Source organism: Candoia aspera, chromosome 1 (genome assembly GCF_035149785.1).
Source record: "Candoia aspera isolate rCanAsp1 chromosome 1, rCanAsp1.hap2, whole genome shotgun sequence".
In the NCBI taxonomy this organism is placed as follows: domain Eukaryota; kingdom Metazoa; phylum Chordata; class Lepidosauria; order Squamata; family Boidae; genus Candoia; species Candoia aspera.
Window position 1 is genome coordinate 189,463,873 of NC_086153.1, and position 26,920 is coordinate 189,490,792.

Genomic DNA, 26,920 nt, shown 5'->3' on the forward strand with positions numbered 1-26,920 from the left:
TGACTTTGCAATAATTTATTCAACAAAGAATTAACAGATATGCCATTTCCTTCTATGGAAAAAGTTAGTACACCCTTGGCTCTGATACCTGGTATTACCTGCCCTTTGGCAGAAACAACCTCAAGTAGGCATTTCTTATAACTGTCTTCCAGTCTCTGACATTGACTGGGCAGAATTTTTTCCCACTTCTCCATGCAGAATTTTTTCAGCTGTGTGATGTTTGAGGGGTTTCTTGCATGCCCAGCCCATTTCAAATCACCCCACAGCATCTCGATGAGATTTAGATCCAAGCTTGACATGGCCATTCCGGAACCCTCCACTTCTTTTCCAGCCATTCCTTGGTGGATTTACTGGAATGTTTAGGATCATTGTCATATTGCAAAATCCACTTTCGGTTGAGCTTTAATCTTCTGACAGATGGTCTCACATTATCCTCAAGCACTCTCTAGTACAATGAAGGATTCATAGGGGATTCTGTGGTGGTGAGCTGCCCAGGCCAAGATGTAGCAGAGCAGCCCCAAACCATCATATTTCCACCACCATGCTTTACAGTTGATGTCAGGTTCTTCTGGTGAAATGCTGTCTTTGGTTTTTGCCAAACATATCTTCTGAAACTGTGGCCAATAACTCTTATCTTTGCCTTTTTGTCTAGAGCACATTGTTCCAGAAGTCCTGCTCTTTGCCTAGGTGTTCATGAACAAACTTTAGTCTTGCCTTGATGTTCTTTATGGACAGCAAAGGTTTCCTCCTGGCACACCTCCCAGGTAGATCTAATTTGTGCAGCTTCTTTCTCATGGTAGACTTATGCACTTTGACATAAGTAGTGGCAAGAGCTAACTGTAAGTCACATTATGAAATTCTGTGGGGTCTTAGAGATTTCTTCCAGCAACTTGTGTTCTGCTCTTGGCCTGAACTTGGGGGGATGGCCTGGCCTGGGCAAACTGGCAGTTGGTTGAAATCTTCTCCACTTGTAGATGATCTTCCAGACAGTGGAAAGAATGATGTCCAATTGTTTGGCAATCCTTTTTAATTCCTTCCCAGACTCACATGCATCTCTAACCTTCTTTCTGAAAGCCTTAGAGAGCTCTTTTAATCTAGGTATGATGACACCATGCACTTCAACAACAAAGAGCAAATGAAACTTAATTGATTGTTTTATTGTAAACCGCCCAGAGTCCCCTGATGGGAGGAGATGGGCGGGGACAAATTAAATAAATAAATAAACTAAATATCTGAGGCTGCAGTAAGTCAGGTTCCTCCCAGATCCTCTCTGTGTTCTAATCATTTGCACCTGATCTGGTTCACCTGATTCTAATTATTAGGTATTTGAGGTAGTGATGAATGTAGGTGTGTACTTACTTTTCCACATGCAAAGCTGCATTTATGTTTATTCAAATTAAACAATGGACTACAAAATGTAAATGGTGCATGATATTTGTTATGTGATATCCCCTTTATCAATATTGTTGAAATGAAGATGAAGTATCTGTATGTTGAAATATGTTCAAAAAGTCAAAATTTTCAATGGGGTGTACTTACTTTTTCACATGACTGTCGTTGTATATATTTTAAACTTACTGTTCGTAGAATTCAGAGATTCCTGCCTTTCTTGGCAATGAGAAAGAGTTTGAACTAGAGCTGCCTAGAATAAAAGTCACACAGTCAAATAAATGATCTTACCTGGGATTATGCCACTAGCAGGTACAGTACCTTCCTATTTATAGGCAGGGTGGGTTTTTTGCATTTTGGGGGGTGTTAAGTATTTGCTGCCATTTTCATTGTTTTTGCTTTGCTTTTTAATGGTGTTTAATTATATTTTTATAGTTATGTTTACAACTTCCTGCACAGAATGAAACTTGAACAAGATAATGACCTCCTAATGTAAAAATCCAGGATTTTATTACTGTAATATAGTAGTGTTAAGAGCCAGTTTTGCCTTCTGCAATCTGGCACCTTCTATATATTTTGAATTATAGCTGAGCAGTGTGTCATATAAAACCAGTATTACTGCAAAGTGAAGAGAGAGCTATGGTGCGCTACAATTCATCTAATGCCCTATAGGCAGTACTGGGACTTTTGGAATATTTGTTCAGATTCCTGTTTTTGCCTCCTACCTCTCTTAGCAGCAAGGAAAATCTGGCTTTTCAAATCTCAGATGTTTGTGGTAAGTTATTAATAGGTGTACTTGGGCTTTGTTGGTGTGCAGGCCTGGTTCAAATGTACTATTGCCTTTCAATCATGTATTAAAAAAAAGGAAAAAAACTAGCAGGGACAGCCAAGGTCAGCAGTATCTTCTGCTGGAGGTAAATGCTTGAGGCACATGTGAAGCTGCATGAGAGCAATATTAATTGGTATAAGCCAAATACATGTAGTTTGCTTTTTCTGGCTCACTTATTCCTGAGCCAGATACCATAGTAGTGTTGAAGTCTTTGGTGGCTGTGAACACTGGAATCACAGCGGGTTAAGGAAGGAGAGGAGGGAGGAAGACATTTTTCACTACTAGGAGAAGCGCTCTTCCTGTGGAAGATAAGCAAAGGGCATGCTAAGCCTGAAGATTTCTCCTCCTCGTTCTTCTCTAGAACTGCAGCCATTATTGCTTACTGCACAAGCGGAAGGCTATTGGCTGTTCATTTCTTGCAGGGGTGCAGAGTATTCCTGCTTCCAGATGAAGCAAGTGGTTATAACTAATGCAATGAAGTAATTCTGTACAGAATGGGGGGATGCCTGTGTTCCTTTTCCTTTTTTCTGCACACTGTGCTGTGGACACATTAATATTAAATGAATAACAAGGGGCGTTAGGTGTTAGAATTTCCATTTTTCCTTTGAATGTCCTATTTGTATATAAAATGCTGAGTATTCCTATTTCACTGGCTGCTGTTACATTATTGAATATCTCCCCATTACAGTAATACAAAATCTAACATGAGACGTAATATTAAAAGACACATATGTATCATACAGTCTGGGTTGTTTTTTTTATTTTTTATTTATTTTTAATTGCTTTTTAAAATAATGACAGAAAAAGGAAAAAAAACAAAAAATACACAAAGATACATATGTTATAAAAATATATAGTAAGTGCTTAAAAATAAGAAAAACAAAACAGAAAAAGATAAAAATATATAATGTGTCATTACAATAAACAATGACAATTCTATATATAATTATCTAATGCAAATATGATGCAACTGTGTGCGTGTATGTGTGTTCTAATACAATTATATCACCAACTTGCTTTCCCCTAAACTACTATATTTTGTAAAAATGAGTCTCACATTTCATTATACTTATCCATTCAAAGTCTACGTCTATAGGCAATCCTCTCTTGGTGGCAAGTGTAATCAGCTCTTCAATCCACTGAGTAAATGGGCCATACTTTTATCTTTCCAATGTTACAATATCAGTCTTTTGACATAATAAGGGCACATAGAATCAGTTAAAAGAGATCTGGCTTCACTGGAAGGAAGAATGGAAGAAAGATTTGCAAACATGGAAGAAAAGATGAACAAAAAATTTAAAGAATTTGCAATTCAGATGAGTGGAGAGGTTAAACAATTTAAAGGAAAAATGAAAAATTTGGAAAATAAGACAGAAATAATAGAAAAATGGGAAAAGATTTGGATAATTTGGCACTACTGGAATTAAGAGAGAAAGAGTTTTGTTCTAGTCTGGGAGCAGTTCCAGAGAAACCTGGTGAAGATATTAGAGGATTGTTGAATCCTTAGTAAAATTTTTGGAATGGGATAAAGAAGATATGGATGCAGTAGTGGACAAGGTCTACAGGATTAATACAAGATTTGCAAAACTAAGAAATGTATCAAGCGATATACTTGTGCGCTTTGTCAGGAAAAAGGTGAGACCAGGTTTTACAACAACATTTTAACATTAAGTTAAGGATAAACAATTCAGAAATTATTTTGTTCAAAGAACTACTTATTGGAATATTGGAACTGGATGCAAGTGGATCAAAGGAAGGATTGGCACAACAAATTCAACAAGAAACTGAGGAAGGGACTACTGCATTGTGGGCTACAGGTATAGACTTTGCTAATGGAGGAATGGACTGTGAAGATGGCGGAGATGGCAGAATTGATCTGTTTGGGGATAAAACTAAGTACTTCTATGTTATAGTGGAAACCCTTTATAGACTTTTTGCTGAAAATGGAAAAAAAAATGAGTCGGTGACTTTTGGATTTGTAGTTTGAAAAGGATTGAATATGTGATAGAGGGGAACTATGTAATGTAATCTTAGAGAAGGAAGAGGGATAATGAGTTTGCTTAGAACTGCTGCAGTGGAGACCGGAAGTTGCTTCTTTATCTGTATTGTCTTTCACACTTTTTCTTTATTTTTTTTCTGTTTCTTAATTTTTCTTTATATATGTTTTCATATTTGTTTTTTTATGTAAAAATCTTCAATAAAAATTATATATATATATATATATATATATATATGTATATATATTATATCATATCATATCATATATAACATACATATATGTATGTATGTATGCATGCATGCATGTATGCCTATATAGTCTGTGAGTTGGGTTAGGTTGAGAAATGATGACTGCCCCAGAGTCACTAAGCAGACTCCATGGTGAGGACTTGAATCTTGTCTCCCTGGTCACAATCTGACATCTTAGCCACAACACTCTGGCTTCCTTGCTCTCTCTGTTGTGGCTCTTTCTGAATAAGCAGCCTGTCCTTCTGTTCTCTTTGTTTTATACACATAGAAGGGAGGAGAAAAGGGTGAAAACAGGAATGAATTCACCTGTACATTACAAAATCTCTACTTCTAAGTTTAGTCAGAATAGCCGTAACAGTACAGCTAGCGAGAGACAGATTCTTTCTGGAAATACCTAAGCTTTCTTAGGAAGGGCTTTCACTGTTGAAAAATTATGGGCCAACATGGCTCATGTGGCAGCTAGTAAGTTTCCTTTGAGTAGGACTTGACTCCTGGTAACTACATGAACACTTGCATATTTTTTTCTTGACAGCAGTACAGAACTGGTTTACCATTGCTTTCTTCTGTGGTGTTTTTGACATCGCAATCTAGTCTGCAGCTATGGTCTCCCATCCAAGGACTTGCTACTGTAGATCTCATGCTGCTTAGCTTTTCTTAGATCAGCCAAGTTCAGCACCATCTGCTGACTGCAGACAGGTTGGTTGATTGATTAGGTGCCATCAAGTCGTTTTCCACTCCTAGTGACCACATAAATAAATTTTCTCCATGATGATCTGTCCCTAACCTGGTCCTTTAGGTCTTCCAACAGTGCACCCATCACCACTGTAACTGAGTCCATCCACCTTGCTGCTGATCATCCTCTTCTTCTTCTCTTTCCTTCCACCTTTCCCAGCATTAGAGCCTTTTCCAGAGAGTTAGGTCTTCGAATAATGTGTCTGAAGTAGCATAATTTGAGCCTGGTCATTTGTGCCTCGAGTAAGAACTTTGGGTTGATTTGTTTGATAATACTTTCCAATAATAAAATGACATTTGATAGAGACTTCATTAACATAGTTGTGTGTATGAGTGCTTTTCAGGGTAACAGCTCCATGGGTCTGATTTTTCAGTATTCTTCTCTGCTGCCCTAAATTACAACCAAATCCACCATTTGAGGCAATCACATCTGACAGATTTGAAGAAAGAAGAAAGAAATGACCAACAGCTAAAAGATAATGTGGAAGAGGCCTAGGAAACATGACCTGAAGTACAATTTTGCAGAGTGTGTGCTCCCACACTATTCTCAGATAGCTAACTACCAAACATATGTTTATATGCTTGAGAGAACAGCTTGCCAGAAAAAAAGAAGAAGGCAGCAGGGGTGGGGAGGAGAAGGTATTCAAGAATGCATTCATCTCTCCATATGACTCCAGGTTGGGCTCTAAACCTAGTTCCTTAGGTCCAGGCTGTGAATTATCATTACTGGATTGTGTCCAAAAGATCTCTGAGCACCGAGAAAAACTATGACTCATCTCAGGGGTCCTTGGAATATATGCTGTCTCCCTTGTTCTCCTAGCAATCATTTTGCTAATCTATAATATTTAAGAGCTGGAATTTAGGATTAGCAGTGGTTGTAAGAAAGCATTTTAATAATATATTCAGCTATCTTTTATGATAACTTACTATTATAATATTATACAATATGTATTATAATTCTATTCTTTAAAAAAAACTGATTTTCTTATTCTGCTTCTCAAAGCTAGGAGAGTGACAATAGATGAGGCTCACAGATAATATTTCTCCATTATTCAAATAACTTTCAATTGCCCTATATAATTCTGGCATTTTTTTTATTACCATCGTAAGCAAATGGTTACTTTATAAAAATGTTACCTCTCAGCTTTTAATTTAGTGCTTATTTTTTATTACTGGGCTTCTGTTTAAATATAGAGTGAAAAGACATAAATACAAAAATTGACATGCGCAAAATGACTTTGACTTGTTTTGCTCATTGATCTTTATGATCAATTTGCTATATATTATTATTTCTCCAGCTGAAATAGTCTTATAGCTCTTTTCATCTGCAGCATCAGGAAAATTCATGCTTCTGATTTTATTTTATTGTTACCTTTTCACTGTTCAGCAACGCTGCACAGAACAAGGACTGACAATGATCTTCATTGTATGAATAGCAGAAGTTGCTGTCATATATTTGCAACAGCATATGCAGGAAATTGTCTGACCTATATTCACATCTGCAGTTTATGCAGCTTTCTTTCCACCTCAAAAATGTTAAACAAGCATTGCCAGTCATTGCAGAAAATAGCTAGCAGTGCCTGGATTATAATTTCTGGATTCACCATGTAGACAATTTCATGCAATATGGTTCAGGGAAATATCCAAATAGGTTGATGGATGATTTGTCAAGGAAGCTTTTGTTTTAATTTTGCAAATGTGGACATTGAAAAGACTTGGATACTTCCCCTGACATTTTCCCCAAAGTTTGGAACCACCAGTCTGCCTAGTAATGTACATACTGAAGAAAAGAGAGCAATTGAAGGGCATGTTTATGGTCAGCTTTTTTCTTACAAACATTGTAAGAAAACCAGGATGCATAAACTGCAGTTGTGAAGTGTGTAAGGTGACCAGATTTCCAAGGGTATAAACTGACACATTAACTTGAATACATTAACATACTTATTCGTGTTACTTTGTAAGTCAGTTTTCCAAGAGTTGCAAGCAAAGATTATATAAAAATCCCCTCAAATCATGATGTGGTCACATGTTTTGTTTTCATTACAATGTTGTAGCTCCCCACTCCCTAAAATAAAAAGTTTTAAAGGCCACTGCCCTATGCTATTCCCCAACAAACCCTTTCTATAGAATGAATTTTATGAGTAATTTGTTCTTTTTTTGCAATAGTATATTGTAGGATTGAGCACTGCTAGGATTACAGCTGACCATCAAAAAAAGCAATGATTTTAGAGTTCTCTAGATAATTATTTGTAAAGGAGACATGTCATTCTAAGGAGCATTCATGCCAGGCAGACATGTGGCAAACTGTTCTAGAAGCCAATGTTTTTGAATGCCCATGTTTCCAAAATGCATGGAAGTTTCTATCCATTGCTCATCTTCTGGCTTTTTTTCTTTGTTGCACTTGGCTGTTTTGCCTGCCCAGTATTCCTTTACTGATCTACTGATTTTGCAATTTGCAGTTAAAAATGGTAGAGAGGGCTCTAACTCTTCTCAAACAGGGCTCTTCTCTAGCAGGGTCCATCTGGATGGATGCAGTTCATCAAAATGCGAACCCCATTCCTCTTAGTGAGCAATACAACCACCACAGAAAGACTGGGCATACTTCTGGAACTGAGTTGCTTCTGATGTTCTTTGCACTTTAAGAAGAGTCTTCACCCGCAGCCCCCTGAACACACATCTCTTCTTCCCAGTAACTTTTCTTCCAAGTCTCTCAGTTCATGAGAATCTCAATCCCATGTTTTGTTTGTTTGTTTTTCTATAGCTTTTATTGTGTTGTTCAACAAAGAACTGATTGTGCAGGAGCCAGAGGCATATTTCACCCAAAGGGTCAACAGCAACAAAATTGCTACTGGGGCCAGTTCTGTGAGGAGATATAAGATCTGCAGTTGTCTGCTGCAGCAATCAGAAGTTTTGCTTGTGTTGAAAAGCTACTGCTATTCCAAATAAACAAAATCAAAAAGTTCTTTTAGCTGCGTGCTTCTGGTAGTATAAATATAGAAGTACAGTATTTGTAAATTTTGAAAACAAAGGATTCAATATCAAGTTTATAATGCATTTTAGACAATGTGAGCTATACACTCTACTCCGATTAAGTCTGCATAAAATATTCTTTCTATTGCTTTTAATTTACCTCCAAAGTTAGTAATTGTTTTTTAGCATAAAATTGAATCCCTTTTTCTTGTAAATTGTACTTGCCAAGCTTTACGTATTTTTCTACAGGGTATAGTAGAAATTTCACCTAAAATAATTGTACACGCTGAAATTTTTACCTTCATGCCCTCACTGTATTTCTTTGGATATCCGCTTAAGATCTTCTCTATTAGAAGCATCAATTGACATAGACATGCAATCATTGTTGCTTATGCCACTTTTCAAATTGTCCATGGTGAAAGGTGCAGATACATTAGTAACCAGTGCATTAGAACTTTTCATCATACAGTTTTCTAATTAAAGCAGAAGTGCAGCTCATTAGCCAAAATCCACGGCTATGCATTGCAGCATGGCGAACAGACATGCCTTCAGCTGATGCCCTTCCTAATCCCCTTTCTCCAGGAGCTGCCTTCACATATATGCTTGCTACACTGCTGTTTCCAGTTTCAGTCCATGATTTGTGTGTGTGTGCTTAAATATGATCAGCAATATTCAATTTACCACCATAAGCAACAGAAAATATTAACTTGCAGTGTACTTCTGTAATGTTCAGTCATACCTTACTCAAAAAAGAAATTTTTGAGTAATTCTTCTTTGTATAAACATTTGTATTTAGGAGATACCTCTCATTTTCTTAGCAAGTTGCTTTGATGAACAGCACCACAAGAAATTTTGATCACAGAATTCAAAAACAACATGGTGCAATGTACCCAATTCAATGTATTCTTGACTATGATTTAAATTTTAAAACCATGTTTTTACTAGATGGGTAACCCAGATGGGTCTCTGCAGCTTACATTCATTTCTGAATTACCCTATTTACTACAGTTGTCAGTAATCCATTCCAAATTCTAAAGAGGGAGTATTTGCCAGGTGCAGTATATATAATAGGAAATCTATTACCCAGTCCCCATCTCCCATTCCACCGGCAGTTGCTCAAAACATGATGAACAAGAGAAGCCTCAGCTGCTATTAAGAGAGCCCAATCATGTGATGGCATTTCTATGACGGCTCTTCCTGTGCTATCCAGTGTACCTCTACTTACACAAGTGCGCTTATTGACAAACATGAAGGTTGCTTCCCATGCTATGGTTTGTGAAAGCCTCCATCTCCTCCCACTGCCAATCAAAAGCATCTCCTAGAAATGACAGTTTTCTAGATGCATGGGCAGCTGTCTGAAATACCTCCCTGTCCCAGCAAAATCAGATTTTCTGTTTACTCAAGAAATGTGTAAAGTAAATGTGTAAATAAAAATGAGTTTTTATTTAATGAATATACTTGCATCACACATCAGTTCTCTTTCCCAGGCCATGTGTTTGTGTTTCTCCTCACCTAGGAGTGGTATAATATCGCAACAAAAAATTGTTAGGCAATTTAAATGAATGGTTGAAATACTGGCTGGCTGAATCTTAGATTCAGCATAAACAGAAAATCTATTTCAAATCTTTTTTCCAGATTTGCGTCAGATATTTATAGCTGCTATACTAGTTATATGTATCCCCTAAATGGTTTAGAAAATGTTCAGTACACGAAAGAGAGTAGAAAAATTGCTGAGCTGTGCCTGAGAAGTTTCTCGTTGTCTCTGTGTAATTTCAGACAGCAAACATCCCTCTGGTGTCAGAGCTTGGGATAGATAACATCCACTTCAATGATTTCTCCCTTGATATGGATACCATGATAACAGCAGCCCTCCGGATGTTCATGGAGCTTGGAATAGTCCAGAAATTTAGAATTGACTATGAGGTAACTATCTGCTCTGCTGAGATAATCAGCTGCTTTTGTGTTAGCAAAGGGAGTATCCATTTGTACTTGTTCATGTTCCTGATGCAATTTTTGTTTTCCATTTCAGACACTGTGTAGGTGGCTTTTGACAGTGAGGAAAAATTATCGAATGGTTCTATATCACAACTGGCGGCATGCTTTCAATGTGTGCCAGCTTATGTTTGCCATGTTAACTGTAAGTACGTAAGTGGCAGAAGAGATCATATTCCCATCCCTCTTGCTTAATATCCAAACATTAATCAACATTAATGGCTTGTAATTAAATATATATATATATATATATAATCATTGTGTGAGATACAGGTGCTGAAGAGAATAATGTGTTTTGGCTATAGCATGTTGCATATTCTCCTTCTCGGGGTGGGGTGTTTTTAATAACCTTTTGTTCTGCTGCCACCACTAAATCCCTTTCAGGGTTTAGGAATCTGTTAGGTGACATAACTGGGTGGAATGCGGGAACAGATTAGAGAGCAGAAACACTTAGTTAACACAGGAAAGGAAGGACGGACAAATTCATTTGTATTAATTAACTTAAAAAACAGGTTCACTTGTTTCTACACATCATCTATATCCCCTCAATATTAGCATACCCTGGGCCTAAAATTATTGCTAACTGTATCTCCCTGACAGGCGAGGTATTCCCAGGTTTAGACTCTGAACCTTCCTCAAACGGGTCCTCCTACGGTTTCTCCCAATCCCTCCTGGAATATAAACCTGGGAGGAGGTGCCCGATGTTGTCACCCTTTGGCCCTTCCATCTCCCAATTGTCTACAGCAGCACTCAATATACAATGTTTGTAGGTTTTCCAATGTTCATAGAAGAATTGGTGGCAGTTGTGTAATCAATCTTATATTTATGGAGTCCTTGGTGCTCTCTGAGCTTGGTTGTTCGCTTGCAGATGTTTCATTACCCAACTAGGTAACATCATCAGTGCGAGTGAGAGTGGGGTTTGCTCCCTGTTTATATGCAATAGCTTGCCCTGCCAGTATTGGTGGGGGTGTGGTTTTCTCCTTGGTAGTTCCTTGATTTAGGGTATTGTTTTCTGCCTGATTGTTTGCCTGGTGCTAATCCCTGCTTATCTGGGGGTTGGCTGCTGGAGAGGGTGTGTTCCGGTCCTTTTGTTTCCTTCTTAGCTTTTTTATTGTCTCTTTTGAATGGTGTGTAAATGTGGTCTATCTCTGTGTGTCTACTAATGGTTGATTTGTCTTGAGTGCCAAGCTTCCAGGAATTCCCTAGCATTTTTGGATTTAGCTTGGTCTAGGTTTCTCGCAGTTTATTCATTCATTCATTCATTCATTCATTCATTCAATTTATAGAGCTGCCCATCTCAAACCAGTGACTCTATGGTTGAAACTGTGGTTGAGTCTGTCCATGTGTTGTGAGATGAAGGAGTTTTCATCGTGTCTTCTGCTGTTACAGTCCTTACACTGAGTGTTGTAGGTGACGCCTGTTTTTCCCTCTTGGGCTGCTGGGTCTTCTGGTTTGCTTAAGATGTTCTGGAGGGCTTTGGTTGGCTTGTGTGCTGCGGTGATGCCGTGCGGTTGTTTTGGTCTATTGGTGGTCTCTTGAGATGTTTCTGACGTATGGCAGTGCTATCGTTTTCATAGCTTTTGCTGGTTGTGCTGTGGTGGGTCGAGCAGTCAGGCACTTTTTGATAAAGTTCCAGTTTGCTGGAAGATGCTGTATAGGCAGTCTGTTTCCTTCTTCTGGTGTTCTGGGTTGCTTCAGTGCGTTTGTGCTCATCAGAGAGCACCGAGGACTCCACAGTTCAACCCTGAGCTACATATATTATCTTCTGTTGGTAATCTTATTTTTAAATACTCTCATATTACAGAATGCCTTACATAATATAGATGGTGATTTTAAAAAAAACTGTTCTAGTTGCCTATCTACCCAGCTGCCTCCCTACTTAAATAATATGCAGTCCAGTGGTTTGGTATATCAAGTCCCATTTTTAAAAAAAAATCAAAAATAGAAAAAATTGAGATGCATATATTTTAAAATTTTACTTGAGAACTTGTATCTATCTAGCTATCTCAGAAACATTTTTTTAGAAAAATGCTGAACAAATTGCATCAGAGATGTCTTTAGTTACCTTGCTGCATGTATTTGGGATGGATAGTCTCTGTGGCCTTTTCCATCCAAACATTTCATGAGAAAACACTTTGAATGCAAAAGACTTAAAAGACTTAAAAGGACATTTTGGAAAGGGGAACCAAAATAAATTATCTGAGGGTTTTAAAACTTAATAATTTTAATGGATCAATATCAAAACCAAGTTCTGTAGAACTTCTAAGTATCACTTTGAAATATGTGTCAAACTAATCGAATTTTTAATTTAAGACTTCCTCTAGATGGAGCTCAAAGGCCAGGTTTCTTTTAGGCTGCTTTCTGGAAGTGATCGCAAGTTTGTTTTGTTCTCTGAGAAATGGCCTTCTTTCATTTGGATAAAATAACTGTCAGTAGCAGGATCAAATAAATCTGCTATTGTTCATTTTAGTAGGATTGAGCATTGATCTTTTGGTAGTGGATCTGTGTATGTTTGTACAAGAGGCTTTCAAATACTTTCAAAATAGAAGTTGACTACTTCCCACACTAATTTTCCCACTTTTTATACTGCAGAATGTTTATGTCAGCTCAGGCCTTCTTTACAATAGCTGATCTCCTAGAGACAGAAATTGTGGCACTCCATTGTTGGGAATGTCTTCACACCAGTCTGTTTCCCCATCACCTCTGCCCAGTAATCAGTTTCACCTTATGCTTGTCACTGGATAGATGCCTTGATGTTTTTAATTTAATTGGGCAGATCACCAAGCAACAAAGTAAAACATGGGTCCACTTGAGAGCAGGGCATTTCAGATGTTACAAATTGCAGTAGGAAAGAATATAGTCCTTTAGAGAACTCACATTTTATTTTGTTTTGTTTATTTTTTCTTTTACTCACCCTTTTATTTATTCAGAATTTCAACTGGGGCATGTAGCACTGTCAGCATCCTTTGACATATGGTCCCAGCAGTCACACCATAATATAACCAAGGAACAGTTGTGTCATAATGATTGGACCAAGTAGCTAAAAAACTCCTTTCCAAGATTACATTATGTGTACTGTAAGTACTATCCTATGATCCCCTCTGATAAATAAAACAAAGAATTGCATGCCCTGATTGGGGGGAGAGGGGAACCTCCCAATGATATATACAGGAATGCATCAGCTAGCCTCAGTTATGTCTCTGGCATCTTCTGTCTGGTTTCCCATCTTGCTTCAGGCATTACTGCAGTGTCCTTACCCTTAATTGTTTCAGATTTCAGAACAATTTTACATGTACGATCAGCAACATAGTATATTTATGATTGACTTGGAAAGTTTCACCAGCTCCTGTCCCTCTTGCCTTCTGTACACCCACTTCTACTCCAGATGTACTGTATCTATGATATCTTTGTCATTCAAATAGAAAGGAGAGCAGTTCCATGAAGATATCAAAAATTTCAATCTCAGCATCAGCTTGATCCTTACTTATGAAACAAATACCACTGTGCAAGTCTGTGATGACTAGCGGCATTTACACAAGGGGCTTTGGCTTTATTCCCAGATGAGCACCATGCCCATCTTTTCATGCCACTTCCTTTACTGAGCAGCTCAGTGATCAACATCTTGCTCGTCTTGGCTCAGAAGTAATGGCAAAAAAAATGGCATTTTAGAATTGACAATGCTGGGGTTTCAGGGAAGGCAGTTTCCCCGTTTCCTCCTCCATGGTTCAGGTACTGGACCAGAGTATTTTCAAGCCCTACTCATAGCAAGCAGCCATTGATGTTTTTTAAATACAAAGAAAAGCAACAAGACAGGAATTGAGGATGAGGGTGAAATTTGTTATAAACTGGATACTGATTTTTGTGCTCCTCTGTTGGTCAGCTGAAGGGAGTGCTGATCAACTCTCAGCTGTATGAATATGATAAATGAGAATATTCCCATAGTGACTTGGAAGTATTTCTGGGGGTTTAGGAACTGAGCATGGTGACTGTGTGGAAATACTCTATATCCACAAACTATTTGTACATGCTCTTCTGCTGCAAATAAAATACATTATTTCATTTGTTCAAGACTCCTGGTCAGGACTAAATCATACCTTCCTTTATTCAGAATCTTTAAATATGGCTGGCTTAAAGTAAAACAGTTATATGAAACCTTATCTGAACCTCTTTACAATCCACATCATTGTTCTTTATTCAGTAGTCTTCTAGTTTAAAGTACCCTCCAAATGCTGTCATTTGGCCACAAAAGTCCATTTGCAGTGAACAGTAACTTCAGAAGGAAAGCATCAGCCAGTAACAATGAGTTTTGGTGGGAAGTGTAAGCCTATTATCAAGAAGATTAGGGATACATTCTGGAATAATGAGTTTGTCAGGTGGTTCTTCTTTCAAAAATAATTGACCAAACCAAGTCTTATTTTTGTAAAGAAGTATGAGCACAGTAACTTGTAATTTGAACCTTACTCAGCAGGAAGACAGGTCTTGTTGAAAAGGGGATGATCTTTTATTGTCTCCCTAGTTAAAGTTTCTGAATTATAACTGAAAATTAATACAGAATATTTATCTTCCAGTCATATAGGACTTCCGGGCTAGGCAACTCCTAGCTAACTATCAGCAGTGACTCAGTCAACAGTTAACCAAGTACGTGGGCTCAGGAACTAAACCTTGGTCAAATGTGGGCTATAAAAATGCAGATGACCGCTAGATGGTAGGAAAGAGATACCTACAACTCAAGCTGTGGTACATCCAGTAGCTATGTCTACTCAGGGAACTGTAGTATGGATAACGTCTCTCATACTAATACAAACACATTATCTTTTACAGCTTCCAATGTAATATATGTCATCACCTGTCAACAGAGCCCTATCTAGATTGATTGATTGATTTTTTCAATTTTGAGGCAGCCTGATAGTAACTCTGGGAAGCTCACAGATAAAAATTAAAAGAAAACAAAATATATCAAGAGAATAAGACAGCTGACTGGAAACGAAAGCCCAAAAAGCTAAGCAGACAGTAACCAACCAAGGCAAATATCTGTAGGGCAGACAGATCTGGACATTTTTAAAAGAAAAAGAATTATTAACATAACTTGGCTGATGGATGATTCAATTTTTTAAAAATTTCTAACCAATTATACCTGCTCACCCTCCTTCCCGATTTGTTTAGAAAAAATAATTACAAACAAATAACTATTAAATTTAGTTTACTCACAGACCTCTTTTCTAATGGATTGAACCAAGATTAGAGATGGTTAGGGTCCTAAATAGATTAAACAAGAAGTATTGTATTCATGATAACATTTCCCAGATTGTTAGTATAAATGTACAAGTCTGTTGGAGTGTATTGGGGAAATAGTATTGGGGGTTAGGCTGTGCCCACTGGGAAGCAGTACTTTACATATGTGTCCATAACAATGTGACAATAATGTAACAAGTTTGCTACAATATGTAACAAGCCACCATTATGTCAAAATGGTGTGCGTGTCATGACATCACTGTGCAAAGGATGCAGTTATATACTTGCATCATGATATCTGATGCATGTCTGTAAGTTGTATTATTATAGCAGGTGTTGTAATTCTGCAGCCACCCACCCCTAACCACATGCACTCCCCATGCAGATGCCCATGTGAGTGTGAGCACACTATCTTTCTTTGATTAAATAATGCTGCCATGTCTTTTTCCAGCCTTTTGCACAAGCCTAAAAAAGAAGATGCCATCACCTTAAGGAGTCAGTTCTTTAGAGGGATTGATCAATTGATTGATTGAGCCTTGAGGTATATGGGTGACACCTGGGTAAAAATCAAGGCTCAGGAGGTACAGGCTTTCACAGACCATATAAACACCATAGACGCAAACATTAGGTTCACCAGGGAAGACACCAAGGACAACAGGCTAGCATTCCTAGACTGTGAGGTTCTTTTTGGGGCCAGTGGCAAGCTAGAAATAGAGATTTACAGGAAACCCACACACAGAGACCAATACCTGATGTTTGACTCCCACCACCCACTGCAGCACAAACTAGGAGTCATCAGGATATTACTTCACAGGTCAGAAACCATCCCCATCTCCATGGATGCCAAAAAGAAAGAAAACCAGCACCTGAGGACAGCTCTGAAGGCTGTGGGTATCCAAATTGGGCTTTCATTAAATCTAAGTCTACCCCCAGACCCAAAACAACGGCAGACAGGGCTGAGACCCAGAGTCAACGGAAGAACCTGGTCATTCCTTATATGGCTAGTGTGTCAGAAAGGATAAAACTGATATTTGGAAAACACCACATACCTGTATTTTTCAAACACACTAACACACTGAGACAGGCTTGTACACCCTAAAGATCCAACACCAAAACATAAGGGGAGCAATGTCGTATATGCAACCCAGTGCAGTGAGGAGTGTTCTGAGCTCTACATTGGAGAAACCAAACAGCCTTTACACAAGAGGTTGGCCAAGCACAGGAGAAGCAACACCACAGGACCAGAAACAGCAGTGTACCTTCATCTAAAAGAAAAAGGACACTCATTTGAGGACAATAATGTTCACATTTTGGATGGAGAAGATAGGTGGTTTGAGAGAGGGGTTAAGGAATCCATTCATGCCAAAGTGAAAAATCCTTCCCTCAATAGAGGCAGAGGCCTCAGACACAACTTGTCCCCCATTTTTTGTGGTGCCCTTTTATTAGTCCCCAGGAAGATTAAGACCACTTCACAAATTCACCGCAAAGGCCACTCTTAACAATCTACTTAGGGATTTAGGAGTAAGACATCCCAAAGACAATCCACACCTCCATGGCACAATGAACAAGCCATTCAGGTGTAGGACAATGCAGCCACCCTGGAAGACATATATGAGGTCCCCTTACCAACCTTTGCCCAGACTGAAGAAGCTGCTTGGACAAGCAGTGAAACATTTCAACCAAAAAGAAAGAAATCCAGTTGCCATGACTCAACCTACAGACAATTCCTCCTGGATGACTGAGAATCTTCATTGACTTCTTTAAAGTGACTATTAACATAGTGGCATCTTTGTAGAGGAGCTTGTGGGAAAAACTGGGGAAAAATTGTAGCTGCTTTGATAATAGCAGAGGGAAGTTATGTATTGTGTAGTGGTTAAGTTGTTGGACTAGGAGCTGCAAGACCCGGGTTCTAGTCCACCCTCAGCCATGAAATCCCACTGGGTGACTTTGGAGCAGTCCCTCTTTCTCAACCCAACCTACTTCCCAGGGATGTTATTGCGAGGGAAAAAGGGGGTACTATGCATTTTGAACAAAAAGTGAGGCATAAATGTGATATCTAGATAGATAAAGCTTGCATCATTTTGGAAGCATATAAAGGCATAGTGCAGAGGATAACATTTAAGTCTTCCCCTCCACCGAATTTTCTACCTCTAATTCTATTGTGACAGTCCTCCCTGGGGAAAAATAATATGGATTGAGTACTTTCAGGCAAGGTATTTCTCATGCAGAACCCTGTCTTGTTAACAGAATTTCATGAAGATTGCAAATGATATGTTTTTCTGTTTAGAAACCATGTATTTTTCCACTGTCCCTTCCATTTAATCTATTTCCATTTTAAAAATGTGTTATTCAAGTGTGTACAGAAATGCTACACAATACTTTTGATTATTACTGTTAAGACCTTTTAATCAGATAGCATCCATTACACAGGCACCTTACCCAGTGGGTTTTGTAGCAGTTTTGAAAGTAAGGTGAATTTTGATGGAGAAGATGGTTCAGAGAGATACTAATTCCCTCTCCTCTAGTTTGCTCTGATAAAAACTAGAGCTCTTTTCTGGCTTTTTTTTTTTCACTAACAGTTAAAAGGTCTGGCAATTCCAATATTATCTCATGTGTCGCATGCCCAGTATGACACAAATTCATAACAATTGGGACAGCCTGACCCTGCCTATAATATTGATAAATTCATTCATTTCAAGTGGTTGGATCTTGTGGCTTGGGTTGTCTTCAACACATACAGTATATGGTGTGCTTATTTAAAGCAACTCTAGAAGACCTTCAGTGGACACCTGGAGTTCTAGTGAATCTTCATAAGTGAGGGCAGAACCTGCTGTATCTCCAGTATATGCAATTGTTATTTATTTATTTTATTATTCAAATTTCTATTACCCCCCATCTCCCCCCAAAGAGCCTGAAAAAGAGTAGAAATTGACTGATTGCTCTTAAAAGAGCCCAAATTTAATATTACATAGAAAAAACGGTATTCATATTTCTGACAATATCAGTATGTTTAAAACTATGACTAAAATCAGCAGATCAGAAAATAAATGTAAGTTGTACTGATCTGTAGAAAGTAGTACTGAACATTATTTTACAAAGGTTTCTTTTTTCATAACGGTACTTATAAATGATCATAAAACTGCTCTAGGTGCAAAATCACACCAGTAACGATGTAACTAAATTCTAAAGCTAAGATGAATTACAGATACTGTGAAATAAACGTGCATGTTGTGTCACTTCACCCAGATCCATTTTATTCCTCAGCATTCTGTAACTCGTCATGGAATGAAATAATTTTCATAACTTACTTGTAATAGAGGAGGTTGAGGAAGGACGTATGGAAGCATGTGATCATCTTAGTTGTTATAATAATGCTAACATTGAGATTGGACTACAGTATAGCAGTTAGCACCTCTATGACAGTAAACACACTCATTCCCTTTGATTTTTTATATTCTGTTTTAAATATGGATATTGTATATTTGAAAATGATGTTTGTGACATTAGTGGTGATTAGGTTCAGCAAAACAGAAGGTTCATAAATAATATATATTGGAATTGGATACCTTTAGAAAACTTGGTTTTTCAAATGAAGTGTTGCACATATTCTCTAATGCCATCCTCATGTTTAGGAAAAGTTATAGTTGATATTGGCAGTTTCAGTGATACATTATACAAATATTGCATTGGTAGGAAATAATGCGGAAAATCATCCAAATCTGCAGAAAAATATTTTTTATTTTTGATTACGCAAATTACAGTTGATTTCAGTATAACTTCCTAACACTAGGAACTATACACAGATGAAATCAACAACGCAAGATGGAAATGATAATGGCTTGCTGTTGTTATGCGGCATTAGATTGAGGATTAGAATTATTCTATTTTCTTTTAGAATAATCAGTTATTGTTGTATGTTTGTGTATGTGCACATACATAGTAGATTGGCGTTTCATGTGGTTTATTGTGCATTTTAAATCATTTTTAAAGATGGTTACTTACACCCTTAAAGGACTTTGTGGATGCATCATTATACCTTGTAAGAAAGATTGTTTGAGGGTCTTGAATCCCATTGTATCAGCTTTAAAATATGGCAGTCTTCTGGTAAATAGGGTCAAGGTTAGTTTTTAATGACCACATGGTTTTAAATATAGCAAACCATCTTTAATCTCCAGATGGAGATGTGTAAGAAATTCAAAAACAAATGTAGTTCCTTTTTTATTTAAAGCCACACAGAGAACATGGTAGCATGGAAATATAAGAAAAAAATATATAAAAATAAAAGATTTGTGTACAGTACTGGGATTCCTGGAAGCCAAATTCCAAGGCGCAGCACCTAGGTCATTGCAGAACCATGCCTGCTAAGGGAATTACAGGTTGAATTGAAAAGTTATATACGTTGTTACAGGTTGATTGGAAAGTCATCCTTTTGGCAGAAAGGAGGGCAAGCAAGCAATCAGTCAGAAAATTAACCAGAATGATCTACCTGGTTCTATAAAGATTTAGCACATCTTTTGAGAGGTCAGAAGATCTATGCAGTTGCTTTTCATGCTCCCATCTTCGCTCCTGACCACGAGCCAGAATATGGTGAGGTGTTTGCATTCACATTCCTTCCACCTTGTGAGCTTGCAAACAACCCAGGAAGAAGTCTTTAATAAATATGGCCCTGTAGGAATATGTTCACACCCATTCTAACTCCACTATCATCTCCTAGCAACTTTTTCTTTTTTTCTTTTCCCTTCTGGTAGTTGCATATATTTCCATCCCATTTTAATTTTTATATGGTTTATGTGGCCCGTGTAGGATGGTGAGGCTTGCATTTTGATTTGCAGCATGTTAGCTACCTGTTTTTTTTCATTAAAATGGTTGTAATTCATTTTAAAAGTCAGATATACAGGAGGCAGCCTTGCGGGTGTAGTGATGAAATGGTAGATTACTTACATTCTACTAAAGTAGGTGAAGGGTTACCTAGCCACTTTCTTAAGGCAAGAGTTTTCGAACATTTTCAGTTCAAAAACCCTGCTTGAGGAACAAGGAAGAAAGTTAAGAGTACATAAGAAAGGGAGTAAGAGGGGAGAGACGCAATTTAATTGAGCAGAATTAAAGGTGGGTAAGTAAAGTAGAGGATATAACCAGTTATAAAACATAAGAAAAGAGGCAGACTAGTGGCCCCAGAGACCATCATTTTGTAAAAAAGCACAGAATTTTGTTGATGTATCTCAAAAAAACTTACATTTCATACCATCTACTGGTATAACGTTACTGTTAAATAAGGTTGTAATTGTTTGCAATTAAATGGCCTTCACTTGATTATAAGCCTGTTCTAGTGGCTGCCATTTATATCTGTCATCAGTAGCTGCCTACGTTTATGTAACCAGATCATATTAAAATGGGAAAAGAGGTATGTGCAGCTCAGCTCCATGGGCTTATTAATCTTAGTTCTGACAGTAATATGCTGCTCTGGTGGTTTATGTTTGTCTGAGTTAAATAGATCTGTGGGTCCAGTCTAGATATCTTTATGGCCTATTTTCAGTGGAATTATTGTCACTAATCACATTTTTCTGGCACTTAAAAAACACTACAGTATGTTGTTTTGTAATCCTTGAAGAAGTACATATGATTTTCAAAAGCATACTTAGCCTAAGCTTCATTTCTTTTTTTTTAACCCCATCTGTAGGTCATGCCATTAATACAGCTTTAAATTTTTAAAATAACTTCCCAGGCTTGCAGTTTTTTATATGCTTAATGATTTATACTGTTACCCTGTATGGCTTGGCCTTTGAGAGCTATAGACTTAGTAGTGCAACTTACACATCCATCATTTTAACTCACATGACTGCTCTCATTGATTATAATGAGACTACTCCTGTGAGTACAGAAATTTGATTGTAGGATCGACCTCAAGATTAGATCCACTCTTTTATCAACTATATTTCTTTTCAACTTTTTTTCTTCATATTCACAACTGATATATAGAAGAAATGATTAAATTTAGAGTACTAATAACAAAACACATAAAAGTAGACCAGGTAGAATGTAATTCATTTCCTCACATAAAGAATGACCTTTATAATTATGTTTAGACTCTGGCTCTAGTGAGTTGAGATAATTTATTCTTCAGCAAAAAAAAAAAAATCTCTTACGCTATTACATTGTGCTGTGCATAATCCTTTCCAGGCTTACATTTTGAAAGTAAGGGTGGCATAAGTCTTTCTCTAGTCTTTTATTTTACAAACCAGAGGTCTTTCGGTGCTCATTCTGAATTTGCACTGGAAATGATGCCTTTGGAATTATCACTCATACTTGATACTAGCCTACTTCATTGCACGTTTTATTGCACACAAATCATATGACAGTGAGAAGGATGTTATTGGGCTTGAACATGTTTCTTTATATAGTAATGCTGTCTTGCATTATGCTGGCATGGCAACCTTTCCTAAGCTGTTGTGCCACCTCAGCAAGCTAAGTCAACAACACTTACTCATTTAACATTGACCCAGTGTGCAGCTGTTGTGAAAAAAAGAAAATTCCATAGTGGTGAATCACTAGGAGAGGAATCAAATTGTCAACAGCATAATCCCTTTGTACAAAGCTGAAATGCAGCCCTGTCAAAACAGTGTGTATGGTTGTGGTCATCAGGTTATCATAAACTTGAAAAGATGCAGAAAAGGATAAGTTAGCTGATCAAGTACCTGGAGCAGAAGCATCCACAGGAACAACTGCTTTCATCAACAAGATAAAAGTTTTGATTGTGTCATTACAATGCAAGTTCATTGTTTTATGTGTATATGATGTCAGAACACATGTACAAAAGGAGAAAAGCATGGGCCATGATGGTGTGATGTTTTTATCATTTGCACCCTTTGAGGTTTTTTGTGTGGTTATCTATCGATCTATCTGAATATATATGAATGTATATATGAATGAGTGAATGATATGAAGAAAATGGATACTAATGTTTTTTTTTCCCTCTTACAATCCTAAAACTGGAGGCAGTCAGTGGAATTAAATGATGGGAAATCCAGGACATACGAGAGGAAGTATTTCTTTACAATGGCAATAACTAACTTGTGGAATTTACTATCATAAAATGGAATGATACCCATCAATTTGGGTCTCTCTAAAAGGATCCTAGTCTTGATAGCTAGATATTACCTCCTGTATCTGAGGCAAAATGGCTGGGTTTGCTCAATATGCTAAGGTGTAAACCATGATTTAAGAACCATAATCATTGAGTTCATGCAGTGCTTTAAGCCAAAACCAAGCAGATCATTTAATAGAATAATGCAAAGTGTGAACCCAGTCCATGCCTCTCCATATTTGTGTTTCTCAGTTTGCTCTATGGGAGCATGAATGGAAAAAAACTGTTGTGCTCATGTCCTGCTTGCTGACTCCCATGGATATCTGGTTGGCCAATGTGGCGACAGAATGGGCTAGATGGGTTTTTGATCTGATCAAGCATGGCTCTTTTGATGTTCTTACTACATTTTAGATATATTTTTCATCAAAGAGAAAGGATGGCACATAGGTTCCTTTGGTTAGCTTTAAACTAACTTTGATTGGTAGGTTAAGTAATCCATTAAATTTCCTATCTAGGGGCCTTTGAGCTGGTATATTTCTCCTTTTAGCTTCCATACTCAAGCCTTTAATTTTCTAATCTCTATTTTTCTGGAAACCCCCAAAACTTAACCAATGTGGCATAGTGCCATTATTCAGTACTACTGAAAAGAAATAGTGTGTTAAATGAGTAAAAAAGTATGGAAAACTGAGAACGATTATCTTACAAGGCAAGCTAAAGCTTCTACTGTATATAAAAAGCTCCTTTCTGTCATGCCCCCACCCCAGCTGAATTCTGACTAGGGATGAGATTTATTCATGCATACCTGAAGTGCATCTACGTAGAGAAGGATGATATACTGTAGATGATGCTCTGTGATCAGAATCCCTTTACTGTTGTTTTTATTGGACACCCTACCAGTTGAAAAACATCCTGTTCAATGATTCACTGATGTGAAACCAATTGCTACAGCCCAGCTTGGCCAACTAGCTTCCTTGTTAAATCATCATCAAAATAGGGTATCAATAGAATTAAGGCATTTATAACATTACCATTTGGCAATATTGCAACAGTGAATTTTTTTGCACATATGAGCTAGTTCTAGCTGATATAATTAAAGCTAGAGGGTTTTGCTTCACTACAGATGGAGGGCATTAGAATTATGAACAACTCTTAGGTGTTTACATCCTGCTTTTCCTTTAGGAGTTTAGGGGGTGTACACGGCATTCCCACCTCCCATTTTCCCCCCAACAGCAACTCTGTGAGGTAGGTTTGGCTGAGAGAGAATGACCCAAGTCTTCCAGTGAGCTTCTGTGGCTTAAGATGATCTCAGTTCTCATCCCGCACCTTAACCACTACCTTATCCTGACTTTCATGCATCAAGCATAACTGCTAGTAGGTCTCAGTCCTTCCTCCAACATCCATTTATCTGATTTCTAACAAAAGCTTAAAAGTGACTGCATTTATTGACATTGCCAATATTTTTTTCTGTTTTCAGACAGCAGGATTTCAGGAGATTCTGACAGAAATAGAAATTTTAGCTTTGATTGTTGGATGTTTATGCCATGACCTTGATCACAGAGGAACAAACAATGCCTTTCAAGCCAAGTAAGTTTTTCCAGTCTTATTTGTTTGTTTTGTTTGTTTTGAAAAGTAATATTTTAGAAGTTAGAGAAAGCATTGGTTTCAAGGTATATGTAATAGAATTGTATTTCTCTGCATTTCTTAAAAGGAAAACTTAATTTCCCTTTAAGTTGTTTTTGTATCATGACTTAGCCTGCCACATATGAATATCCATCTATCTAACATTAGAATTAGGCAGAATTGGAGTGTGCCTTTGGTTGAAATTGTACCTTTATTGACATAACTGCTTATGGCAAAGGATAAAAAATGTGGCCCTTTATTCCATGAATTTTCAGCTAGTATTAAGTAAATACAAGCATGTGCCTTCAAAACAGAAGAAAGTATTACACAAAACTCCACTTGTGTAAATGGTGTTTTGTTAAGACAGGCAGAGTCCCACAGAATGCAAGAAAATGGCTAATTCATGGTTTGTGTATGATACAGACAACTTTTTGTGACAGTTTCTGGGTTTTTACGACACAATCAACTCTAACTGGTTGATGAGTTGGATTATAATCACTCACCCACTGCTCCACTTCAAAATAGGCAACCTCTCCCAACTACCCATTAGATAAGATAAGATAAACTTTTATTGTCATTTCACTATACACCAAAGTGTACGTTAAAATGAAATTTTATCGCATTGGCTCAAGCAATAAAATAAGAATACCATAACTACTACTAAATATGTAATATACATTCTTTACCCATTCCACTCCTCTAATCTTTATCCTAATAAACATCAGTCCTATACCCAGCATATAGGGCAATTGGCTTGTAAGATAATGAGATGGGCGTTGCAGGGGGCTAGTTACAGCTTATTATTGCCTATATGAAAGGAAGAGCTTATACATAAAGTAATTTTGTACCTTGACTCTACTCAGAGCTAAACATTGACAGTTTCTTCACAATAGTCTCTGTCAGATGACCATTTATTCTCCATTTTTCTGGATTAGCTTGTCCCATTAGCCAAAGAACTTGATGCTCTGGGATTTTGGACCAAATGGACCAAAGCCTTTACAGTGAGAGTACAGGATAGTTATTGAGGTCAGATGGCCATCATCTTTAGCAGTTTCAGAATATACACAGAATATATTTCAACTTTACTATTGTGGGAGACCCCATCTGAGAAAAAGGATATTTCTGCTTCTGGATTAGGCTTTGTACAGGTAATAACATTTTTTGCCAGTTGGGAAGGAAAAATGAAGTAGTTTGATTTGTGTCAACATAAAACACGTAAATAGATGAACGTACATTGTAAAATGTACTTTGTAAAAGGACATCTGCATTTGCTTCTGGGAGGCTGAATTTCCTTCATAGGAGATTCTAACTTTATCTCTTTTGTTTATACATCAGTTATAAACTGAAGTATTCTGTTAATGCTTCAGTTATTTTATTCCTAGTGTGGTGTTATGCCAACACAATGTCTTGGGTTTCCTGATACAGATATTACTTATTTTGGATAAAACTGAGTCACATTTCATGGTAATTGATCCCATTAAGGCAATTAAGACATCAACAAGACAAAATTGGAGACACACTTTATCTGAGCTTATTTTCTCTATAATTTCTCAGCCATCTAGTGGTTCTCTGGAGTTTTGCAGTATAGACATGGTATGCCTAGAAAATCATATACAGTACTCCAAATGAGAAATTCTGTTTCCAGTTAGAGAGTATTTCTGCTAATATAATTCTGTGGATTAAGGACTCAGTTTCAAGAGTCATATTATGGCATGCAGAGTGTTTTTGATACAGAAAGCGCCGATTAAAACACACACACACACACACACACACACACTTTCTTGGCCTATCCAGTTGCTAGGCAATAGATTTCAGAAAAACCAATTAGGTCTGCACTCTTAGCACAATTCAAGGCATTATGGAAAAATGAATCTTTAATACAATTGTGTATTATCATTGTACCACCAACACTGAATGCAAAATAAAAAAATTCCTTACTACTCAGAACTTGGTGAGAAATGGGGGAACCTGACCATATCCTCATTTTGGAAAGTATTTTAATATCCAGTGTAGTATGATGGTGTTTGCTGTACTGCAGCTTTATTCAGGATTTTTTGGTGGAAATGAAGGATTATATTCATGTCTTTACATTTATGCACATCAGCTTTAGTAGGGCAAAGGTGGTTGCCATCTGTGATGCTGGAATAGCAATAGGGATGGCCCTGCCATTGGGCAAACTAAGCATTGGTGATGGATTGACTTGGGTGGCAGAACAAGTGAGTTTGCTCCTGCATCTGACAGCTCACCATTATAGGCCCTGACCACTGCAAAAGAGGCCAGCCGTTTTACTGGCAACTGGAGCCTTTTAATCTGAAAGAAATGTGCTGTGCTCTCTGCAAAGCTGTGCTGTGAATGAAAACATGCCCTTTCTCAAAGTGATGCCTTGTGGTCCTGGACTCAAGCCGTAGCTGTGTTGCCACTGCTTCTTTTTCTTTCTTTCTTTCTTTCTTTCTTTCTTTTTTTTTGCAACAGCAAGTTGTGTTAACTTCTAAAAATGTTGTGAGGACAAATCAGAATAAAAAACACCATGCTGCTGCCCCGCCCCACCCCCCATCTTTTCTTCCTTTCTATTTTGTAAGGTGTGGGTGCTAATGGTACTGGATCTTTTTTCCTGCACAATCTATAGCAGCTCTGTATGGCAGACACCAAAATAGAATTCTGTGTTGCATCCTTTGAAAGAAATGGTCTATCATAGTAAGGGAATTTGAAAGAGGCCATTTGATAAAAAAATACTCCAATGCAAGAGGAAGCAGAAAAGATAGATAACTCTGAAGCCCAAGACTCTGTTATGGTCTTCTTTTTATCTGTTTCTATTCTGTGGGACTTTT

At 37.5% G+C, this 26,920-nt stretch overlaps 1 protein-coding gene across 1 annotated transcript in view; it reads left to right on the forward strand.

Moving 5' to 3' along the window:
- The window catches only part of LOC134507471 (dual 3',5'-cyclic-AMP and -GMP phosphodiesterase 11A), a 104,046-nt gene that overhangs the window by 43,109 nt on the left and 34,017 nt on the right, over positions 1-26,920 (forward strand). Inside the window, exons 9-11 of the mRNA XM_063318131.1 lie at positions 9,944-10,090; positions 10,197-10,304; positions 23,947-24,056. Of these exons, the coding sequence (XP_063174201.1) occupies positions 9,944-10,090; positions 10,197-10,304; positions 23,947-24,056 (365 nt within the window). The remainder of the gene's footprint in view (positions 1-9,943; positions 10,091-10,196; positions 10,305-23,946; positions 24,057-26,920) is intronic.